This window comes from Symphodus melops, assembly GCF_947650265.1.
Source record: "Symphodus melops genome assembly, chromosome: 2".
Lineage (NCBI taxonomy): Eukaryota > Metazoa > Chordata > Actinopteri > Labriformes > Labridae > Symphodus > Symphodus melops.
The window spans coordinates 27733748-27755919 of NC_136692.1; the positions used below are offsets into that span (position 1 = coordinate 27733748).

General features: G+C 42.2%; 1 protein-coding gene across 1 annotated transcript in view; it reads right to left on the bottom strand.

The window, feature by feature from the left end:
- Window positions 1–2018: 2018 nt before the first annotated feature.
- Window positions 2019–22172, bottom strand: part of tenm3 (teneurin transmembrane protein 3) — a 212732-nt gene continuing 192578 nt past the window's right edge. Inside the window, 15 exon segments of the mRNA XM_079338171.1 lie at window positions 2019–4325; window positions 6170–6300; window positions 6990–7114; window positions 7227–7369; window positions 7459–7569; window positions 8535–8737; window positions 8860–9041; window positions 9124–9368; window positions 9688–10032; window positions 10283–10342; window positions 11245–11442; window positions 16024–16150; window positions 17217–17386; window positions 20359–20489; window positions 21245–21349. Coding sequence (XP_079194297.1) covers window positions 3570–4325; window positions 6170–6300; window positions 6990–7114; window positions 7227–7369; window positions 7459–7569; window positions 8535–8737; window positions 8860–9041; window positions 9124–9368; window positions 9688–10032; window positions 10283–10342; window positions 11245–11442; window positions 16024–16150; window positions 17217–17386; window positions 20359–20489; window positions 21245–21349 — 3032 coding nt within the window. The 3' untranslated portion in view covers window positions 2019–3569.

The window sequence follows — 22172 nt, forward strand, 5'->3', positions numbered from 1 at the left end:
CATACCTTTATACATACACATACATACACCCATAGATACATGCCTATATACATATCTTCATACATACAAACACATACCTACATACATACATACACACATACATACATACATACATATACCTGTACATACATGCCTATATACATATCTTCATACATAAATCATATACATACACACATACAGACATTCCTCCATACATACACGCATTCACACATACATACACACATAAATACATACACACATACCTATATATATATATATATATACACACACATACATACATATATATACATACATACCTACTTGCATACATACATACATATAAACATACATACATACACTCAATCATACATACCTTCAAACATACCTACATACATACCTTTATACATACACATACATACACCCATAGATACATGCCTATAAACATATCTTCATACATAAACCATATACATACACACATACAGACATTCCTCCATACATACCTTTATACATACATGCATACACACATACATATAAACATACATACACTCAAACATACATACCTTTATACATACACATACATACACCCATAGATCCATGCCTATATACATATCTTCATGCATACAAACATACCTTCATACATACATATATAAACACAAACCTATGTGCATACATACATATCCACACCATATACATACATACATATACCTGTAGATACATGCCTATATACATGTATTCATACATACAACATACATACACACATAAACACATTCCTACATACATACTTATATAAATACATACCTACGTACATACATACATACATATAAACATCCCCACCTACAGACAGACAGACAGACAGACAGACAGACAGACAGACAGACAGACAGACAGACAGACAGACAGACAGACAGACAGACAGACCTACTATTGCCTTACATCTCTTTGTGCTTTTGTGTTTTTTGATGACTTTGGTGTTTTAAATGGTTTGTTCTTTATCCTCAGGCCACGGCTGTTCTCAACTCGGACAGGCAAACCAGGAAATAGAACGAGCAAAGCCCAGCATCACTGATTTAATGTGAGCCTGATGAATCATGAGTCAACACGATGAAGCCTTTATAAGAGCACAGAATTCCTAACTTGTGCTCTCAGTGTCTTGAGTCAGTGTGATGCAACAAAGTTTAAATAGGAACAAGACAAGGATAAAGGATGAAAAATCTTTATTACTCATGTGCTGCAGGACAGCTTAACTTAGTACAATCATTTTAGTGTTGAGAAGATACTCTTAAAGTTTAGACATAAACACACGAGTCTTGTCTTAAGGTCTTGTCTTCGATATACAGGTATCTGTACATCCGCTACGTCACATTCACTGCCTGCTAATTCATGTCTTATACGCTGTATTTTATAAAATGTGTATGGTTCCTGAATCCTAAACATACAGTAAATGTTAGCTAGGGGTCTGAATACAAAATTAGCTGTGTTCAATCAATTAATTATTATTTGTATAGTGTCAATTCACACGTGTTATTTCAAGACATTTTACAAAAGAGCATATAGGATAATACGCAGGCAAGATTTCTATTCCTCGCGATCCTGTTGTCCACACTTTCTCGCCGCTAAGGTCGGGTCAGAGCATGACTGAGGACGCCAAAGGTTGTGGGGAAGACACCGTCCGATGGTAGTAGCTGGGCGTGGGGCGGTGTTTACTGCTTTGACCCAATCCAACCTGGCTGCTTCACTTGTAAGCTTTAACAATGAATTAAACATCCTCTTCTCGTGAACTGATCATAGTGTAGAAGTATCAGTAATACGCCGAGACAGTCCGATACAAGCAGATACAAAATAACCTCTTTTCAAAAGAGTGTACACTAAAGATGGATGCGTTTAATATTTGTTGTTAAAACTGTCGAGTGGAAAATGCTGACGAATCTGCGAGGAGATCTAAGAGCATCCATCACCATACACCATTCATACATCTCGACACTTTTTATAGTCTGCCTTTGAGAGAGAAGGGAATTAAAAACACAACAACACAAAGCAACAATAGTTTCAAGGATTTTTATTCTTTACCGTAGAAACACTGTACATAAATTACTTTCTCTGAGACTAATATTGATGTACGGATAAGTGGAATTTCTCAACCTTCAAATAAAAAAAAAAAGGTAAACCCATGAAACATTGTCAGCTCGTCTCATTTGTCTCTGGAAAAAGATTGGTAGCATATGATGTTAACTCTCTGTAAAGATCCTGTTCTTTCGTCTGAAATGATTCGAGTCCTGCCCTGTAAACACACATACACACAAAGAAAACTCATCTAGAAGAGTACAGGGACCCACAATCAATGAGAAAACATCCACATCGATTTCTGATCAATCACTGTTACTCATTAAAGTCACTGATGGCAATGCACTGTCCCTTTAAGGAGAAACAAGCAAAAAACGAGGAGAGAAGCAACGATTAGTTACTACTCACAGCAACCCTGACCCCCCCACCCCCACCCCAAAGCCATGACAACATGTTTCTATTGCAAGCAATACTACTACCTCTGACCGATAAAAGCACAAGGTCTATGCAATATGAGTCACATTTTGCAGAAGTGAAGGAGTCCTGGGCGGACTGCGGACCAGTGTTTGAGCCCACTCAGTCCACAGAGAGTATAACCACGCAGAACCATCCACATACAACCATTGTAGTTTTGTTTGATTTTATAGACCTTATGAGAGCACGGGGGATTCGGAGGAGAGGTTTCAGAAACGACCAAAAAGATCATCAGTAAGAAAAAAGGAAAAACACAACTCAAAGTTTGTGGTGTTGTTCAGTCCAGTCCTGATCCGTTCCTGTGGAGGTGACGTTAGAGTAATATGCAGTAATAGTGGTATAGGTAATAGTATGTAAACACTTTTTTGTTCATTTTTTTTAAATCCCCTTTGTTGACGCAAATGCAAGTTCATATATAAAAAACAAAAATCAGTCTTTTTTTTTTCTCCTTCATACAAATTGTAGTCCTTTTTTTAGTGTCTGTCTCTCTTAGAGAGAGTCCACACCAGTCCCACTTCAGTCCCACAGAAAGAGCCACTGATTAAAAGCTCCTTCAGACTCATAGAGGTCGATAATCCAAAGTGACGGCTCACATCTGGACCCACACAGATATGATATCTGCAACATCTGCCAGGATCCACCGGCGTCTGGCTTCAGACTTGTTGGACAGTTCAGAACTGTCTAAATGCTTGCAGGCTGCTGAAATGCTCGGTCGGCTACGTGAACGAGTCTCTACATCTGACTGTTTCACAGCTAGTTAGCACACGATTATAGCACTCGGGTTCAAACCCGGCCACCAGAGAGACAGACGGAGAAAAAGAAAGAGAGAGAGAGAAGGCATTGGTTGAGAGACTGAACCTCCGAGCAGGCTCATGTGGATGTTAAGTTACGTAAAGTTTCTGGTCGGTTGTGTTGAAGAATAAAACTCATTTGGCTCTCTGAGGAGGCGTGTCTCTGCACAGTTTAGTCTGTGACATCCATTTAGTGTTAAAACTGAACCTTTGTTAGTCTCCGACAGTCACAGGGGGAGATATTCGATGTTTGCTGATGCCGTGTTACCTCCTCCCGATCTCGCTCTGCCGAAGGAACTGCATGTTGTTGGCGCTGTCGGCGAGCTCGGGGTACTGCTCTATGGACAGGACGTAATAGCCGTCGTAACCTAAAACTTTGCCGCTGCTTAGCAGCTGCCTCTTCTCTCCCTCCGTCCACAGCCGGACCCCCTCCTCTCCGTCTCTGACCCGCTGCTGCTCCCGGGCCCAAGCGTTCGACAGCGCCCTCTGCCTGGCGTGCTCCAGGATTCGGGCTTTCTCTTCATCCAGTGTCGTCCCATAGCGCACGTGAAGCGCCAAAGCGCCATACTGCAGCTCCACGTCAGCAAAGCGCCGCGTTCTCCCATTCATCACCGTCGTAGACTGGGACACGGTGACGTTCACTCCATTCTCCAGCGACTTCCTGCCTGAGGTGAGCCGCAGCGCGCTCAGGTCATTCTCAGGCAGGCTGGTCTTGATGAAGTAGTGCGTGTCCCGTCCCTCCACTGTGTAATGGAGGTCCTCTAGGTAAAAGGCGTTGTTTAAGACGGCGGCCACTTTAATGCAGTCCTCATTGGCGATGTTGAGGGCGTTGGTCACCACGCGGCCTTGGATCACTGCAAGCATCACGCCCTTACCGATCAGGGACTTGACGGTGGCGAACCACAGCCACGGCTTGGTGTGGTCCAAGTGACGCCGGCTCAGCTGGATTTCAGGCATCCTCTCAAAGGACAGGAAGGCCCGAGACTGACGAGTCACCTCCTGCTGGACTCCTGAGATCAACTGTGTAAGAGAGAGAGAGGGGGGGGGGCATGTTGGAATCATTAATAACACATAATAATATGAACATAAAGCAGGGTGAAATTAAAGTGCTCTGAGATCAGAAGCTGATGTAAAACAAATGAAGTCATAGATAAGAATAGATAGAGAATCACTTCAAGCTTCACATTTCATATTATCAATAAGAGCAATAAAAGACATTCTGTGTTACAGTAAGGGAGTAACATCAATTGAGGACTGAGAGATATCTGAATATTCAATTGACTTTTTATCTTTGCAGAGTTATATTTTTATTTGACTCTTTTGTTGATTTGGTTTGATGACGTAACGATTCATTACTTTTAACGTACGACAAACGGAGAAGGAGACGGAGAAGAACGGCAACTTCACGATGAAAGATTCCAGAGAGGCTTAACAGGAGGAAACAAGGTTGATGAGGTGACTTGCAGGATACGCAAAAAAGTTTAAAATTGGGACACTGGGAATCAAAGCTGACGAGTCCAACAGAAAATCTGAAAAGCACCAGCCCAATGCTGTGCAAACATTTGGATTTAATGTGAAATAAATCTGAACGTAAAGGCTGCAGGACAGTGCTTTGTACGGTCAGTTAAATAAAACTCAAGAAAAGTGACTTTTTCTTTGTGCATGTGTTTGACCTCGCCGATCCACACTTCTGCAGTCTCTGATTTCCACTTAAAAAAAGCTTTTTTGGTTTTTTTTTAACTTCAAAACAAAATGACCCCCAATAGCTCCAGCACATTCACACTTCTAACTACACTTGGTCAGCTCAAATTTCCCATCTCTGATTTTCTTCATTAGTTTGCTGCTTTTCTGTGAATGTTTCTGTCTTCATATTGAGATGCTCTCTTTGGTATCGTTCTCTGAACCTCTCTCTCTCTCTCTCTCTATCCTGCCTCGGTGGGACTTTCTGTTTATCTGTCCACCACACAGTGTAGCTACAAAACAGAACGCTGCTTAAATCTGAGGAGGGATGAATGACTTGTCTCACTGGATGACTCTTTATTTTCTTCCCTAGTCATTTCCTCTCTCATTATTCTCACTCCATTTCCTCCCACAGTTCCCTCTTTCCCCTCCATTTCTTCTTCTCTTTCCTCGATGAACGTCAGCTTGTTTTTTAGTTTCTTCGACATTTCACTCTCTCGTCTCAGACTGCTTCGTTTCTTCCTCAATTTCCAGTTTGCGGTTTTCATCTGGACTTTGTTGAATTGTTTTTTTTTGCTTCATGAAACGTTTTCCATTTCCGCTCCACCCAATCTTTAATGTCTTTTTCTATTTTCTTGAAAATAAGAGATCTTTCATTCCCAATCATTACATTTTCATCAGCATGTCTCATTTTCTCCCTCTACACTTCTGTGCTGTGAGTCTCATGATGTGTGGCTGTTTTCAAATCAACGTCTTTGATATGTCAGATGCTTCTAAAAGTTACAGGTGAAAGAGGCCCAATGAAGTGAACTAATGTCAATGTTTTGAACAGTCCAAAGCTTGCTGCACAGCAGGTAGCACACTGAGTGGATAGAAAACCTGAAGGACACTTCAGGACTGGCTGCTGTTGTGGTTTCCTCCCCGCCTGAGTTGAACACTTGTTGCTGTTAGCTTCAGGAAAGGTTTGAAGAAAGAATGTATTTCTAACATTTCAGAATCAGAAATACGTGACTGAATTTCTCTTTTAGCTCTGATTTTTAGCTTATCATGCTAACCCAGCTAACATTAAAGCCTCAGTCAGCACAAGTGACCCAAACTTCAAAGGAGCAGCTGTGGACAAAATCTGCTTCCGTTCCTCTTCTGTTGACTTGCAGCACATTTTAAAGAGCGTATGTGATACTTACGGGCAGGTCGTCCCACAGCTGGCTCTTCTTCATCTCCAGCGACGGCTGCGTCAGGTCAAACTTGGGGATGGGGAACCCTGGGATGGCGTTGTGGAGATGGAAGCCGAAAGTGACCAACCAAATGTTGACATCTACGGAGACAGGGATAGAGAGAGAGAGAGAGAGAGAGAGAGAGGGAGAGAGAGAGAGAGAGAGAGAGAGAGAGAGAGAGAGAGAGAGAGAGAGAGAGAGAGAGAGGGAGAGAGAGAGAGAGAGAGAGAGAGAGAGAGAGAGAGAGAGAGAGAGAGAGAGGGAGAGAGAGAGGGAGAGAGAGAGAGAGAGAGAGAGAGAGAGAGAGTTATTGAAGAGCTTGTGTAATGATTTGGTTCGTCTCTTGTACCTTCTTGTTTTTATTCACAGCTGACTCAACACTGACGCTCTCTTCAGCATCGATCACAGACGTATCTGTGAGTTCTCATGTCTATGGATCACCACTTTGAAATCCTTACTCCAAATGGCAGACGTGGTCTCGTAGTCTGGCCGAACTGTCGAGTGTGTGCATTTATTTGTTCTTTTTAAATCATTCCAGAGTTTGATCTCAGCTCGCACCCTGATTCAGGGCAACTTGTCGGCATGATCCAGGTGTAAAAACAACCCTCATGTGTCTTTGGCTGCTGAATGACTGACATGGAAACACGGCCATGGTCAGAGGAAAGTTAATGGTTCCAGGATTGGGAGGACTCCTGAAAATTGTTGCTTCAGTTCCATGTGACCTATCAGGAGCTCAACAGAATTGTCTACCTTTTCTGTTTCTATACTGTAGAGCCATATTTCTTGTTACCTGTGACGTATTCTTTGACCTGATGGATCTTGCTGATGGGGTTGTTCCCTCTGAACATGTACAGGTTGAAGGGCTGGGGGTCTTTTCCAACATGCGTCCATGTGCTGATGTCAGGAGTGGTCCACCTTCAGGACAAACACACACTCTGATCAGACGTGACGTCTCACACAGCTGGAGTTCCATCCACCATCATGCTTGGACGAGATCAAGAATTCGAAGGTGCGACAGATGACTCACCTGCCAGCGGGGATGTCGTAGTCTCGGTCTCCAAAATGCAGCAGCCGCGTCAGGGGATCGTACAGGCCGCCATGGAAACCAATTACCAACACAAAGTCCGGGTTCGAATCAAAGTAGACTTCTCCGTATGCAGTGTATTGAACCTACACACACACACACATTTTAAACATGATATGGAGAGAATAAACACATGTATGTAGCATGTTTGTCGGGGAGATATCGGGGTACGTACCTGTTTCAGCAGCAGCCCGTTGTTGCTGAAGACAGCCAGCGGCGTCCCCGTGTTATCACAAGCGATATAAAACTCCTCTCCACTGCTGATCTCCATCGCAAACACGTGACCCTGTACAACAACACACACCACAGTTACACACACACCCTGGATGGGACAGTTACCATGGAGATGCTTTTAATCAATGCTTAATTTAAGCCTGCAGTGTTTTGTAGCAGAAGGCTAAAGCTTCGGGTTTTGTGGTCATCCCATGATACGCTTGTTGAATACTTCAGTATGTTGCCTGCGTCCCTGTGAGACATCGTGTGTCCTTTAAACTTTATCAAACATGAATGTTGTCATACATCTTTTAAAAACGCCACACAAAATGCCATCGCACAAACACAAATATCGTCGGTACTGGCAGGTCGTTTCTCTTGCACATTTCTGAAGACAAAGAGATGCATAGGAGGAAAAAAATCAAAGAAATGGAGCTGCTTTAATTGCACAATCCAAATCTTTGACACACACATACTACTCTTAGCACGTAGCTTGCTAGCCAGGGGTTGTTATTGTTGCTTTAGTATCAATAGGGATTTAGAAAAATTCAGATAGCTGAAAGAAAAGAGGCCGAGATTAGCAGCAAATAAGAGACAAATGCAGAGTCCACATCCTTTGAGTCAGGCTACTATTACTGCTATTACTGTTTTGTTTGAATCTCACTGAAACAAGTATAAAAGATCCTGTTGATGTGGAAACAAACTTTTGAATTGAGGGTTTTGCTTCATCCATATTCATCACAATAAGACAGAAAGCCCTCCAGCTATCAATGTGTTACAGGTTCTCTAACCTGTGAAGCATTCAAAATGAAATGAAATTATTTGGGTGATGAAGAGGGTCCGCTACAGAGAAAACAACCCCATCTTCTATGATTGGGATGCTAGACATTCACTTCGTTTCCCCTGAAGTCATCGGAGAGGAAACCTGCTCCTCGCAGAGAATCATAAATCAAACGCTAAGAGTGAGACCAGAAATGAAACCACATACATGATAACATCCCTGGTTTAAGTAAACGTAGGCTGTTCCTGTGTGTGTACCTGCAGATCGTAGTAGAAGGAGGTGATCTCAGAGCTGGAGTGGTTGTAGACGTGTGTGATTCTCGTGGGATAGTTCAGGTCGGCGTAGAAGAACTGCAGGTGTTGACCCAGACTGTTTCTAGACGCCACGCGCCGACCCAAACCGTCATAACGGTACTGGATCGTCCAGCTGGCTGCTTTACTGTAGACGCGGACAAGAAGACCTGAAAACAGAGAAAAAGGAAAAGACAAGTTCAATGTAAGCATCCAAAATTTCCGCCGACTTGTTATATTTCCTCTGGCTGCGATGGGCCCCAAAAGCAGGAAGTACAAAAAACGTTCCTACCTTTGGAGTTGTATTCAAAGATCTCGGCTCCTCTCTGTCTCAGGAAGCCGTCTTCATCCAGCCTGTACTGTACGTCTCCCAGACGAGTGATTCTGTCCCGCAGATCGTAGCGTAGAGGGGTTAAGCGCCCGCTGTTCCCAGGGTTCAGCAGGTGCAGGTTTCCGTTCAGGTCGTAGTTATACCTGCACGGTCAGATTAGAAAGAGTTAACACCTTACAGCTGGAAGTGAAGCTGCTCTATCCGTGTCCGTTGGTGTGATCTCACCTCCACATCATCTTCTCGTTGAGGGAGACCGTCTGCAGCTGTCCATCGACGTCGTACTCATAACCATATTTGGTGGTGTTGGCGAACGGTCCGATCTTGATTTCCCGTTTGGTGACTCGGCCCATGTTGTCATACTGAATGGTGATCCAGTACATCAGGGACCTGAAGATCTCGTACTGGATCTCTTTGATGCGGCCATGCTGGTCGAAGTGTTTGGTGTAGGTCATCACTGCTGTGGAGATGATCTGAGAGGACGGAAGAGAAATTCAGATTTAAAATAAAATAAAATAATAAAGCTGGTTGATTAACTCCTGATAGAGATCCGTCTTTGAGAGAGAGACGAGCTGAGAGCAGACAGTCTTTTTTTTTTTGTCCTGTTTCATCGGCATGAAAAAACACAGACACATCTATATTTTTTCTTTTCAGGTTCAGGCGATGCATGTAAGGTGCTCGGTGTAACAGTCTCTCCTTCAAATATACAGACAAAATCAAAGTATCGACTCTTTGAAGCTTTTTCTCACTTCTGTCAACATTTATAGTTGGTTGGAATCCGTCCTGCCTCACCTGGTTGATGTCGTAATAGATGACTCCAAACTTCCCAAACTGATCCACCTTCCCCGATATGTCATCAAACTGGTACAGGTCGATGGGCAGCGGCGTCTCGTTGATCACGGCCTGCATGCTGGTGACTCTGAAGCTGTTGTCGTAGGTGTAGTCGAAGCGTGCGTTCACCATCCCGTCCTCGCTGAAGCGGAAGATCTGCCGGTCGATGAGCGGGCCGATCTGTCGGTACCGGATGGAGCAGATGAAGCCTTCGCTCTGCAGGTTAACGGTCTTCAGCACGCCGGCTGTCTCATCGTACGTGAAGCTGACACGCGTGGAGTCGTAGAGGATCTCTGCCAGCTTGTTCTAAGGAGCGGAATAAAACAGAGCCATGGGTGGTAAATATTTCGCAAAGAATTACATTTGTCCTGAACTCATTTCATTGTCCAGAGAGAAATCTGCTGAATAAAAAGACTCTTTGCGAAAGGTGTTGTATCTGCTACAAATATAAAAGAAGCAAATCAAAAGAAACACATTTTAGAGATAAAAGAGGTACCCTGGATATTATATTTGTTTTTTAGATCCAAATAAAACAGGAAGAAAAAGATGTATATACCTGTCTACGATATTTGTAGAGTATACCGCGGCCGGTGCCCAGATGGGCGACTCGGAGGAGCTGCAGAGAAAAGCATGTTGGATTAATAACATTACAATGATGAATGAATCAGTGTACTACTGGTCAGGATTAAATCATACTCATTACATCTTTAGATCGGACCAAGCAAGACGTGTGAGACACAAATAAGTGCACAGATACCTCACGGTCATCACAGTGATGAAGTCGGACAGAGTTTTAGAGCAACACTCAAGAAACTGAGATTTTAGAAATAAGTTTCTAATATCACAAGAAAGTTGGAAAGACAATTTTAATCATATGAGACCTATGTATCTTCATAAAACAAGAATAGGTTTGAAATATTACCAGGACAAACTCATCCTTTAATGAGAAAATCTTCATAAAACGAGAAAAGTAAGATCATTTATCGTGAAAAAAGTTAGAAAAAAATACAAAGACGTAGAACTTAATCTTTGTACAAAGTCACAAGTGAAAAACAAGTTATCATAATAAAGTCTAAATATTACTTACAAGTACAAGTTTTGGGGGAAAAAAAGACAAAATAGAACAAAAATAAAAGTTGCCATTTTATGTCCTTAAATGACGTTGAGATGTTGTTAGTGTAGTTCTTTGTTCAAATGAATCTGTTTCTGGTCCAAGCTTCCAGAGTCCTCATATTTATTATTCTGTGTGCTCTCGTACTAAAAGATGAAGTATTCAGTGATTTGTGTCTGGTGTCAAAGGTCATCCATGTCCCTCGTTTTAGTTTGCTCTTCTGATATTCTGCTTTGAAACACCGTACAGGCAAACCACAGATCGAATGTACAACTTGATTCTTGCAGTCATTCCACTTTTTCCTTTCATAATTTTACTTTATTCTCAGACTTTTTTTTGTTGCTTTTGTACTCTGTTCTCATACACAAGTACATGTGCAAGGCATTGTGGGAGAAAAACGGGCCCACCTGTCCGTCCTCGGAGTAGTCCACAGTGACCGAGGCATTGCTCTCTGGGGGGGTGTAGATGTTCCGGTAGTATCCAATGGATCTGATGGTCTGCATGGTGTGGCGAGCCACGCTGGGCATGGTGACGGCGGACAGACGGTCGCCCGCGTCGTAGTCGAAGATGTACTGATGCTGACTGTGCAGCAGCAGGACCATGGACTGCGAGGAAACAGGAAATGTAACATCAATATCGAAGGACAAATATGTCTCACCATTTTTTTTCCTTTTGTTTCTGACGAATAAAAATGTTGAAAAATGAAACCAGTGCGTAAGCCCCAAAATCTGCAGTTCCTCAAGTGTCCACTTGGGGCAGTCTACCAAAACCAAGAAATCCCCATTAGGTTCCATATTAAAATGTCCAACTCCAAAGCAGAAATAAAGATGTTTACACCCAGACAGGAGAAACAGATTTGGCCAAAATAGCAGACCAAGTGTCCTCCCCCCATCAGCTATAGGACACACTGTGTGTGGGAAGACTAAAACTTCTTTTATTTGGATTTCATCAGGTTAAAGGCAGGGTCGGTCATTTTCAAAAACTAAATGATTTTGAAAGTAGCGTCCTCTCCGTTCTAAAGTCCCGCCCCTCACCTACATGCACCAGCGCCATTGGTCCAGAAGCGGATGCTTTGAGTGTGGGCTCGTTCATGTATGAGGTAGAGATGCTTGATTGGTTCATAAAACAACGACGCGTCGATATAACGTTGGCCGAAGTTTTTACCGGCTTACAGCTGCTGGACTTTTTTAGAGCACATCAGATCTTAATTACTGTCAGGACATAAAGACAGTTTCAAACAAAAACTTATAAAGTGTGTCTGCAGGAAATGACCTCCCCTGGCCACAGAACAGCTGTGTTTCAGGAGCCTGAACATGCAAACTTTTGGATCCAGCCCTGTTTCCATCATTGTGCAAAATAGTGATCTGCAGCTCCTCCTGAGACTCTTTGCACTTGTGCATTACGCTGCCAGTCAATAGCAGTGATCGAGTAAGAGGAAAACAACAACAAAGAATCCATACTGCTGCAGTCAGGAAGTTGTTCTCGTGTCCCTGTACAGAATGAATCCTGTTGTTTTGACACTCTCCCTCCCAAAGTGTCTTCCTGTGACGGTTTACAGTGAACGTGGCAGATGGAGACAGGACGTGAATAAAAAACAAGTACAGAGAAGGTGAGACTGTGCACAGAGTGACATGTGGAGTAATGGAGAGGCTCGTTTATTCAGAGTGAGAGAATAAAATCAACTCTTCTTTGTCTGTTTTTTTTGTTTTGTGATCTTATTTTTGTTTCCATTACCCAGTGATAACCAGTCAGCTTCAGATTCTCTTCTTTTAATCTTGACATAGTTTTTTTATTGTCTTAAGAAAACGAACCTGATAACGAGTCAGTTTCAGTTATTTCCCGGAGAGTTCTTCACACTCGGACAAACACACACACACACACACACACACACACACACACACACACACACACACACACACACACACACACACACACACACTAGGATGAAAAGCTTGTTTTCTTGTGATAACAGGATCATTTCTGTCAATCTAGAAAATGAAACAATATTTTTCTCACTGTGAGAGGTCAGACCACGACTTGCAACGCTGCCCTCCCCCACACTAATGAGATACAGTAACATGAGACAAGTTTGCGTTTTGTGCTGTTATTATTCTGGATTCAGGGAAATCACAGCAACATGGCCCGCAGTAAATACAGGTAAGGTTTCCACAAGTTTAGTCTTGTGAGCAAACATTTATTCACTTTTATTACTCTCTCGTTACGTCTTACAGTACGTCTTGTGTCTGTGTCCCTGGCTATCATCCTTTCTCTTATTGCTCTCCGTGTCTCCTCTCTCTGTCGAACATGCTTCAGCTGACGTCCCCGGGGTCTTGTTTCCTCGTAGTGCCGCTGTCTCTGCAGACTCTCTTAAATATCGCTCTCTGTCTCTCGTCCTCCATCTCTCTCTATCTTCCCTTTCTTTCAGCGTGCACAAACAAGGCTCGCTGCTGTTTAGTGTCGGGCTTCATCTGTCTCTTCGTCCGTCTTCCCGAGCTAACAAACACAAAAGGAGTGTGATTTATCCCCCCTGTCTCCTCCTGTTTGTCCTCCTCCTATTTGTTATTTTTTACTGCAGGGAATCTCCTCTCCTCACAGACAAGGTGGGTTGTTTTCTAGTCCCTTCTTTTTAAGCTTCTTTTTCCACTTTCTTTTTCTCAAGTCTTCTCCACTTACACATATCCTCTTCTGTTTTCTTTTTAGACTTTTTGCTCCTCTGTCCTCCTTTAGATGTCACCTCTCATCTCCCTACAAATCAAAAGCAGTCATCCATTTTAAAGCCAACTCTCTTCAGCAGAGAGGAAAGTCTTTCTTTACCCCTCAGGGAGCACTTTGATCACAGCGGAAAAAAGTGACGGAAAGGACGTCTTTACTATATGACAAAAATGTCCTCTTTTTGTCTTTCCTCATATACTTTCTGTCAGTGCATGCTCAGTAGGAGGGCCTCTGTGTAACTTTTACAGTTAAACTGAGAAACACCAGAAACAAATGAACAGACACTACTCTGAGATGTTAATGAGCAAAACAATTACTTTTTACCTGTGCAACATAAACAGGAAAAAGGACATCTTGGCTGTAAGGCATAAAACATCTATCAGAAGATGACGGACGATTTGTTCCAATATTGTTTCCATGTGGAAACAAGTCAGGCCAAAGTATAGATGCAATGCATTTATACAAAAAAAGACTTAATATCAGTCCACTGGTTCATCAACTTCAAATATTTATCCCCAGTCAGCTGTCACCAACTTGGTTTTCTTTCCAGTCGTGATCGTTTGGACCAGAGGACGGAGCTGGGGAGGAGTGTGGGGTCAGTAATTATAACTGCTAAACATATATAGATATAGATATATTAGTACGAGAGTTTGACTGGTCGTAAAAAGTGAAGCTCAGAAGCGTTGGGCGGGCTGGTAGTATAATAAAGTGGACTGCAAGACAAATTATTTGTCCGATATTTACGTGAATTTTTTTTCAAAGGGCTCAAACAGTAACCCAAAGGTTAGGTACATGACCTGAATTAACTGAAGTTACACCTGTCACTCAAAGAGGCCACGCCCCTCGTTCTACATCACTTTAAGTGATAAGATAACATTAGAAAGGTGAGATACCGTTGCCATGACTACATATTGTTTTTGTACCTGGCTGTAAACCTTTTTATTTCTGCTGTGAAGTTGGGCATGCTCACATGGGGCGCTATGGGGATTGACTCACTTTAGGAGACAGCCTCTAGTGGACACTTGAGAAACTGCAGTTTTTGGCACTTTCTGCGTTGTCTTGACTCTTTTCACCTCCCCAAAAAGAAAAGTCTCTTTGCCTTTACACACAGGAATTTCCTCTTGTTTTGAAAGCACTCAGAAAAAGCAACAGTCTTTTGTTCTGTGTTAAAGATCTGTCAATCCCACTTGCAATGAAATGCAGTGAAAAGAGTAAATGCTTAATTAGCATCCAAGCTACGTGGATTATGACCTCATCCATATTCTGCAGCAGTAAATGTGAAGTATTTCTTTTTATTACTCTGTTCATCCTCCTTTGTTTTCTTTTCTTCTCTTGTTTCCCCGTGATTCGATAAGGGAGCTGTGTTATTTTTTTTTTAAACTATTAAAAGCTGTTTCTCCCTGCTCCTCCCTCTCGGGTAGGTGAGCCGTCTCTCCCTCTCTAGAGGAGGTGAGCTGTCTGTTTGGAGGAACACTCTTTGTGGCTGCTTGTTTTTCTCTCATTTTGTGACAGAACATTTCACACCAGGGAAAGAAAACATCTTCAATTAGTGCAGCTCACTTTTTCTGATCAGAATTTATTAAAAACTTTGTGAGAAGAGAAAAGCACAGAACAAAAGTGTGTGTGCTTGTTTTCTTCGGTGTGTCATTTCTCTTTGTATTGATGTGAGAGTCATGCAGCGTTTATGTCTTCTGAAGAGGGAGAGTGTTTGGTTTTGATCTTCATTCCTTCTATTTTTAAAAGAATTACTTTTTCAAATATTGCCCTGATATCTGAACACTTGGGAGAAGGACGCTGAGGCAGAATGATTTTAAGACTTTTATGAACATACAACCTTTTGGAATGAATTTTATTAAATCAAGGTTTTCTTTGGTTGAGCATCTTCCTGTCAGCATGCAACATAAGCGAGCAGCAACGACTCAGCTCAAGAGGAGTGATATGAAGGTGGGTGTGGTGGCTGGTGCTACAGTGTGTGTATGTATGTGTGTGTGTGTGTGTGTGTGTGTGTGTGTGTGTGTGTGTGTGTGTGTGTGTGGGCGCAGCTACAGTACATCAAACAAGTTTAATACTCATAGCACCTGCTCTCTCTCTCTCTCTCTCTCTCTAGAACAAAATAATGAATCCGTGGCGGATTAGTCAACGTATGGGAAACGCTTAAATTTGTTTATTCATGCTGTAAATATTGATTTTATTTGTATTTGTATTTGATTTATGTTGTTCCGAGCGTCAAACGTCACACTTGATGAACTGCAGGATTGTGCACTTCTGCATTGGCTTCATTTTTCAACACCATAGGTTGCAAATAAATAAAACCCTTTTAAAGTGTATTAAGTATGGCTTGAGTCTATTAGGATGTTAATATTTTTTATATATATATATATATATATATATATACATATATATATATATATATATATATAGACAGTAGATAGTGATCCTGTGCAGTGTGTGTGTGACGTGTGTTGTTGTTGTACCTTATCCAGGTAGGTGTAGCTCCACGTCTTTCCATCAGCAAACACTCTGGAGATGATTCGTCCCTGACTGTCGTACTCCCAGCGCTCTGTGGTCGGACCCCTCTGCAGTCCAGTCACCTGCCCCGTACTACACACACGCACGCACACGCACACGCACACGCACACACACACACACACACACACACACACACACACACACACACACACACGCACCAACTTCTATCAGACACTATTGGCTGATTGTTGTGTTTCATTTAAACATTTTCTTTAGTATTTCTTTAAAAATTACTTTTTCCATATTACTTTTTTTCCAAACACAAAAATTGTATTTCTATTCTTTTAAAACCAGATTATGTTACGCCCTGTTTGTTTCACTTTTCTGCCTTTGTGAAGCATTTATAATTTTGCTTTCGACCAGTGCTCTAACAATGATAATTAAATAAGTGCTACAGCCGGGAGTTACTTCATTTACACTTCATCAGAGACACATTTCAAGTCACGTATTCATTAAACTAGTAAATCATACACAGTGAACAAAGGCAGTGCTTCCCAGTTACAATAAAATAAATACAAAGTTTAAGATTGTGAATTAAAGTATTAAGCTCTCAAAAGCTGTTCATAAAATTTAGAGTTTATCCAGTAAAAAAAAGGTAACGGCAAAGATCTCACCATCATCATGGTGGATTTTTATGGTCCAGGTTTTGTCTAATTTAAGTCTGTAAAACGTGTGCTATGCTCGCCTTTCAATGAATAGGATTAAGGCAGTTTTTATAGCGCCACCACCTGGTCAATATGGAGACATTCAAGCTCAGTGGGGTGCTTTGAATCAGAACTGTAATGTGGTCTCCTCCCTGTATTAAAATGCAGTTCCTCATGTAACCACTAGGTGTCAATAGCATCATGTGTACGTTTCATTGTATGAGTCTGAGAATACATGTTTGAACCTTCTGAAAAGGCGTCTTATTCAGTTTGTTAAATTCCTAAAATGTAGCTGTATGTAGCTTAGAATTGTATTAAATCATTTTGTTACTGAAAAATACTTAATAATAGGATATACTCATGTAATTATTAAAGAGGTTAAAAATGAATAGCCACTGATTGGAACATTGTAATGCCTTTTTTCTAATTGAAATAGAAATTATAAATTATATTATCCTCAGAGAGTTCAGCAATAATAAAGAGGTCAGGCTCACCTGGAGTAGGTGAGGTTGACTGAAAGGAGTTTGCTGCTGGGGACCCAGAGTGTCGGGTGGCCCTGCGTGTCATAGATGATCTTCAGAAGGAACTTCCTGTGGTCGTCATAAATTTTCTCTGTTCGCAGCGAGCGATCGTAATCCACAGAGAGAAGGTTCCTGCCGTTCACCTGAAGGGTAGACAGACACACAAAAGTCTGTTTGTTAATGCATGGTGACCGGATACACTGTATAATCAGCGATTAGCAGTAGAGCAAAAAGGTTATCATTAAAAAGAAAATAATCCAGAGTGCACAGCGTTGTTTAACTTCCTGGTCGTATGATCACAGTGTCCAAACTATGACCCGATCTCAGTATTCAGCCCAAACCCTGAGCGCTGAACCTTCCCAGACTTTAACAGCACCGGGTCTGAAGTCGACGAGGATATGGGAATATTCTGTCCAAGTCAAACTGTGTCAAAAGTGAAAACAACAGGCCGAGTGCTGAACTTTGCAAAAACAGAAGGAAAACAGAAGAAGTCACCCGACAGCCATCATTAATCCACCACGAGACAAAAAAACCTCCATTAACAGGCAGAAACCTCAAACAGGACCAGACATCTGCTGATGCTGGACGGACCCAGAGGAATAGAAGGACATGCAGAAAGAGATAGATCTACATTAAATTGGAATAATTGCTCCACAAACAGCTCATGTAAGAATGGTTATTAATAAAAGACTCTCCTCCTGGATCAACAAACAGAATGATCAAGATCTCCACGTCTGAATCTGTAGCCATAAAACATGTTATCCCAGAGCCAGCTGACAGTCTCTGTGGCGTTCTGAATGACGTTCTGTTTGTTCAAACTCTCGTTTTACAAAGACGTATCGTCCAGGTTCAGATCCACACTCACCTCACAGCTCCGTGATGGAGAGGACAAACTCCCAATCAGACGTGTTTCATTAAAGAGAGAGGCCTGCTGGAACATGTTCAACGCTCTCTCCTCTCCAGCCAGACACTCATTCATTTGTAAATTAGCCCTAGTTGAATGCAGAGAGGTGAGTAAAGGAGGGCAGAGAGGGGTGATGGCTTTGAGCCAGCTGGATGAAGAAGAATCAGGATAACAGCCAAAAGAGAGCATCATCAAATCAGGGAAACTCATCATCCTGCAGGTTGGCAGCGCCCATCATGTTCGCCTGGATCCAAAAAACTAAGAATTTATGTTTGACTGAACGCTAAGCACAGGACTGTCAAGAGACGTTGACGTCTTCTCTTTGGAGAGAATCGTTCAATCTGGAGCGAGCTGTGTTCACTGATGTTAATGTGGATGTTGAGTTTTCCTCTCTGTAATCTGTCACTTGGTTCGTTTCCTCTACTCTGTGTGTTCTGTCTTCAATGACTTTTCCTTTATCAGCAGCGTGACCAGCAGGGGGACCAAGAGTGGCACGGGGCCCCCTGAAATCTGATTGGCCAGTCCAAAATCCTAGCCTATTACTGGCTGTTTGCCTCGTTCTAGAGGGGACTTGTGTTTAATTCAAATACAAGCAAGCAGCAATCTCCGATGATGAAAACTGAAGCCTCTATGGAAGTGCAAAAAAACTGAAATTCCTCGAGTCTCCACTTGAGGCTGGCAGCAGAAGACCCAGAAGTGCCATACACACCCCGTATTAAAATGTCTAGTTTTACAGCCAATCTAAACATGTTTTACAAAAAATGACAGCACATTTACACTCCAAAGCCAAATAGGAATAAGATGAATAAGTAAACACAGTGTGATTATTACAATTCAGTAGAAAAGCTGGATTAAAGTTCACAGTCAGGCCGTCATCATTACTGACTTAAACTGTCGACGTGTTTCTGCTGCAGGAAGCTGGACAGAAGAATTGCTCTTAATTCCAAACGTGCAGCCGTCAGGTTCTGCACACATGTTGTGTTCATGCTCACCTTTCGGCTCATTATTGCACGCTTGCAGTACAACAGTCTCACACACACACACACACACACACACACACATTCTGTCACACTCATTAGTGTTTATGGGACCACGCTGAGAGTGACACTGCTGTGTGGATCAGACTCTCAGGAGGCTGCACAGTTCCCTCTGATTATGCAGGGCTAGTTAGAGAGCACCTTATGTAATATTCAGAGCCATCAGTGTCCCATCGTTCTCTCCTAAAGGCGCGTAACAACAACAGATACAACAACACATCAACTCTGTTACCCACATGAGCTGCTCACAGAGGGAGGCCAAACAATGGGAGTCAAAAATTGCAAGGTCAAATGGCCGGCTGCAGCCCCTCTATGTTTTTACCATGTTTTAGTCATATTGTCTTATACAAATCGGTGTCCCTTCCTGACACCTGAATCGAACTTTTGCACTTTAAAAACTTAAATCTGTCTCATTTCTAGTACAAAAAAAAAATCCTCACAGGACAAAAAATACCCCATTAAAGTATACATCTCTGTCCCTAGTCTGTCTGAAAAGTCCATCCTCTCTGTATTTAGCTTGCTCAACCTTTCAGAAAACGGTGCTCAAGCAGGCCGTTTGGAGATTTTTCCTTCATGACATCACAAAGGGCAGTAGCCCCTCCCCCAGGATGACACTCCCACAGTTCGGTGTTTGTTCTGCTCTCTGAGTCTGCCTTCTCAGCGTAAACAATAAGACATGAAGCGAGAAAGTCAGAGCCACCCGAGCCCTTCCAGAGAGGGGGCGTGGTCAGACACAGCTCATTTACATATTTAAAGCTGCAGACACAGAAACAGCCTGTTCTGAGCAGGGCTGAAATAGAGGGGTTTATAGACATGATCAAATACAGGATCAGAGTGGATTTACAACAACACACTTCACACACGTATTTGGGAGCTCTCAGACTAATTTTAAGTATTTAATGAGGAGAGACTAATATTTGTGCTTGTGGATCTTAATGAGGTTTTTTTCTGAGACCAAAAGAAAGCTCGCTGCACATGAAAAAGTTTCATCATTTCCAATAAAAACAAAAAAGATTATTAAAAGGTCTCTTTTTACTAAACCCAACCTGCTGTCATTCACACCCTGATTTTCATGTTCATGTTTCATATTCAGGTTGATATGTCACTGCATGATTATTTGCTCATTAGTTGGTGATGAGAATTTGTAATTTCTTTATTAATAAAGAGAACTCACTCTGAGCTTTCTCCCGAACACAATGACTTTTCCTCGCGTCTGCTCCTTCCTGAACCTCCACTCCACCAGATTCTGCCCGTTCTCCCCCGGCAGCGTCATGTTACGTCGGGCTACAGTCGGGTTAGCAGCACCTAGGAATAAAAAACAAAATATGTGTAAACCAATAAAAATCTAAAGCAATTCTTTACAAATGTGAAAAATGAACCGTGACGTTAGCCAGAGTCCTGCAGATTACTCTTTACATTAGCATCTTGCTGCTTTAAGTCTGACCCTGTAAATGAAGGGATTTTTATGAACTTGAACTTTTCAAGCAGCGTTTGACTACTATCTAGTGTCTGCAGTATGCTATAGTTTTGCATCTGTAAGCCATCATATTAAACTCTGCAGAGACTCGACACCTGCTTCAGCTGATCATCCATCACTGTGAGTGTGAGCATCCCTCCTGTATTTACTGTTAGAACATTTTATTATTCAGCTGCATGTAAACCTGAACCGTCGGCACTACATCACCGTGCAAAGATGACAAAACGCGGACATAAAAACAAGCAGGTCTCTTTATTATGATGGATCACCTGCAGTTTATACAGCACACTTCAACTCTCTGTGAGCTCATTTTTATGTATTTTACTGATTTGATTTGTGCTGTTATGAATGCAAACTAGGAAATAGAAACAGTGTGACATATTGGAGTGTTAAACACATCTGTTGTTTTCAACAAGCGGCAAAAAATAGAAATAAAGATTTGAACAAGGTTGCACCATGTAGATATCTGACGCTTCACACTTACTGCACAGAACAAATAAAGACAATTTAAAAATAGCAGAAGACCTTCGATCCGTCACGGTTTACAGTATGCATTCAGGCTGATATGCTCCACAGTGTTTACCTGCGAGTATATGAGGCTCGGTCTGGTAGTGCGAGTCCATTCCGTTGGCGTAGATGACCCTCAGCGAGTGGTCGTTCCCCACCTGGTAGCTGTTACGCAGCTGGTCTGTGTGAGTGAAACAGAGAGACGATTATCACCATGAAAGCACGACTTGAATTCACTTTCTGCCGTGGTGCAAATGTCAAGAAACTGTGTAACTGACCCGAGGTGAAAGGAGAGAAAAAGGACAAAGAGAGAAAGGGTGAGAGAGTGGGGGCGGTGAAGGGATGAATGTGAGGAGAGAAAACAGAACAATTAATTTTTCTGCTCGCTGTTTGAAGGTGCTAATGGAGCGCGGAGGAGGTATTAACGTCCCCCAGCCTCCATTAATGAGGTTCCCCTTGACCTCCTGCAGGACTGCTGAACGTGTGTGTGTGTGTGTGTGTGTGTGTGTGTGTGTGTGTGTTTGTATGGGAGAGAGAGAGAGAGAGAGAGAGAGAGAGAGGGCGGGTAAGACGATCAGGTAATTTAAATTAAATTAGTTCACTGGTGGCAGTTGTTATTTAACATACTGACACGCTCATTGTGTTTGATGTAATTGCAGCACAACCTGCAGCTTTTCCTCTTCTATAAAGGTGTCCAGATGTTTTCACTACAATCCATCACACAGAATATTTCATTTTGTGTTTTCATGGGGTCTTTCTACAGGAGGGGTAAAACACAGTATTGCTCAGTCAAATTCTTGTAAATCATCTGAGGGAAAAACTCTAATTCGTCCAATCAGCAAACACTTTGTACAGTCTGACGCTGACTTTGGTGGATTTGCACAGAGTCCATTGAGGGCCAATAAAAAGTGTGACTTTGTAAAGGGAAGTTCAGATGTTTCAGAGAGACTCTTTATCGTCAAAGATTAAAAGAACACAACAAGCGATCCTGTGCAGCAGCGTTT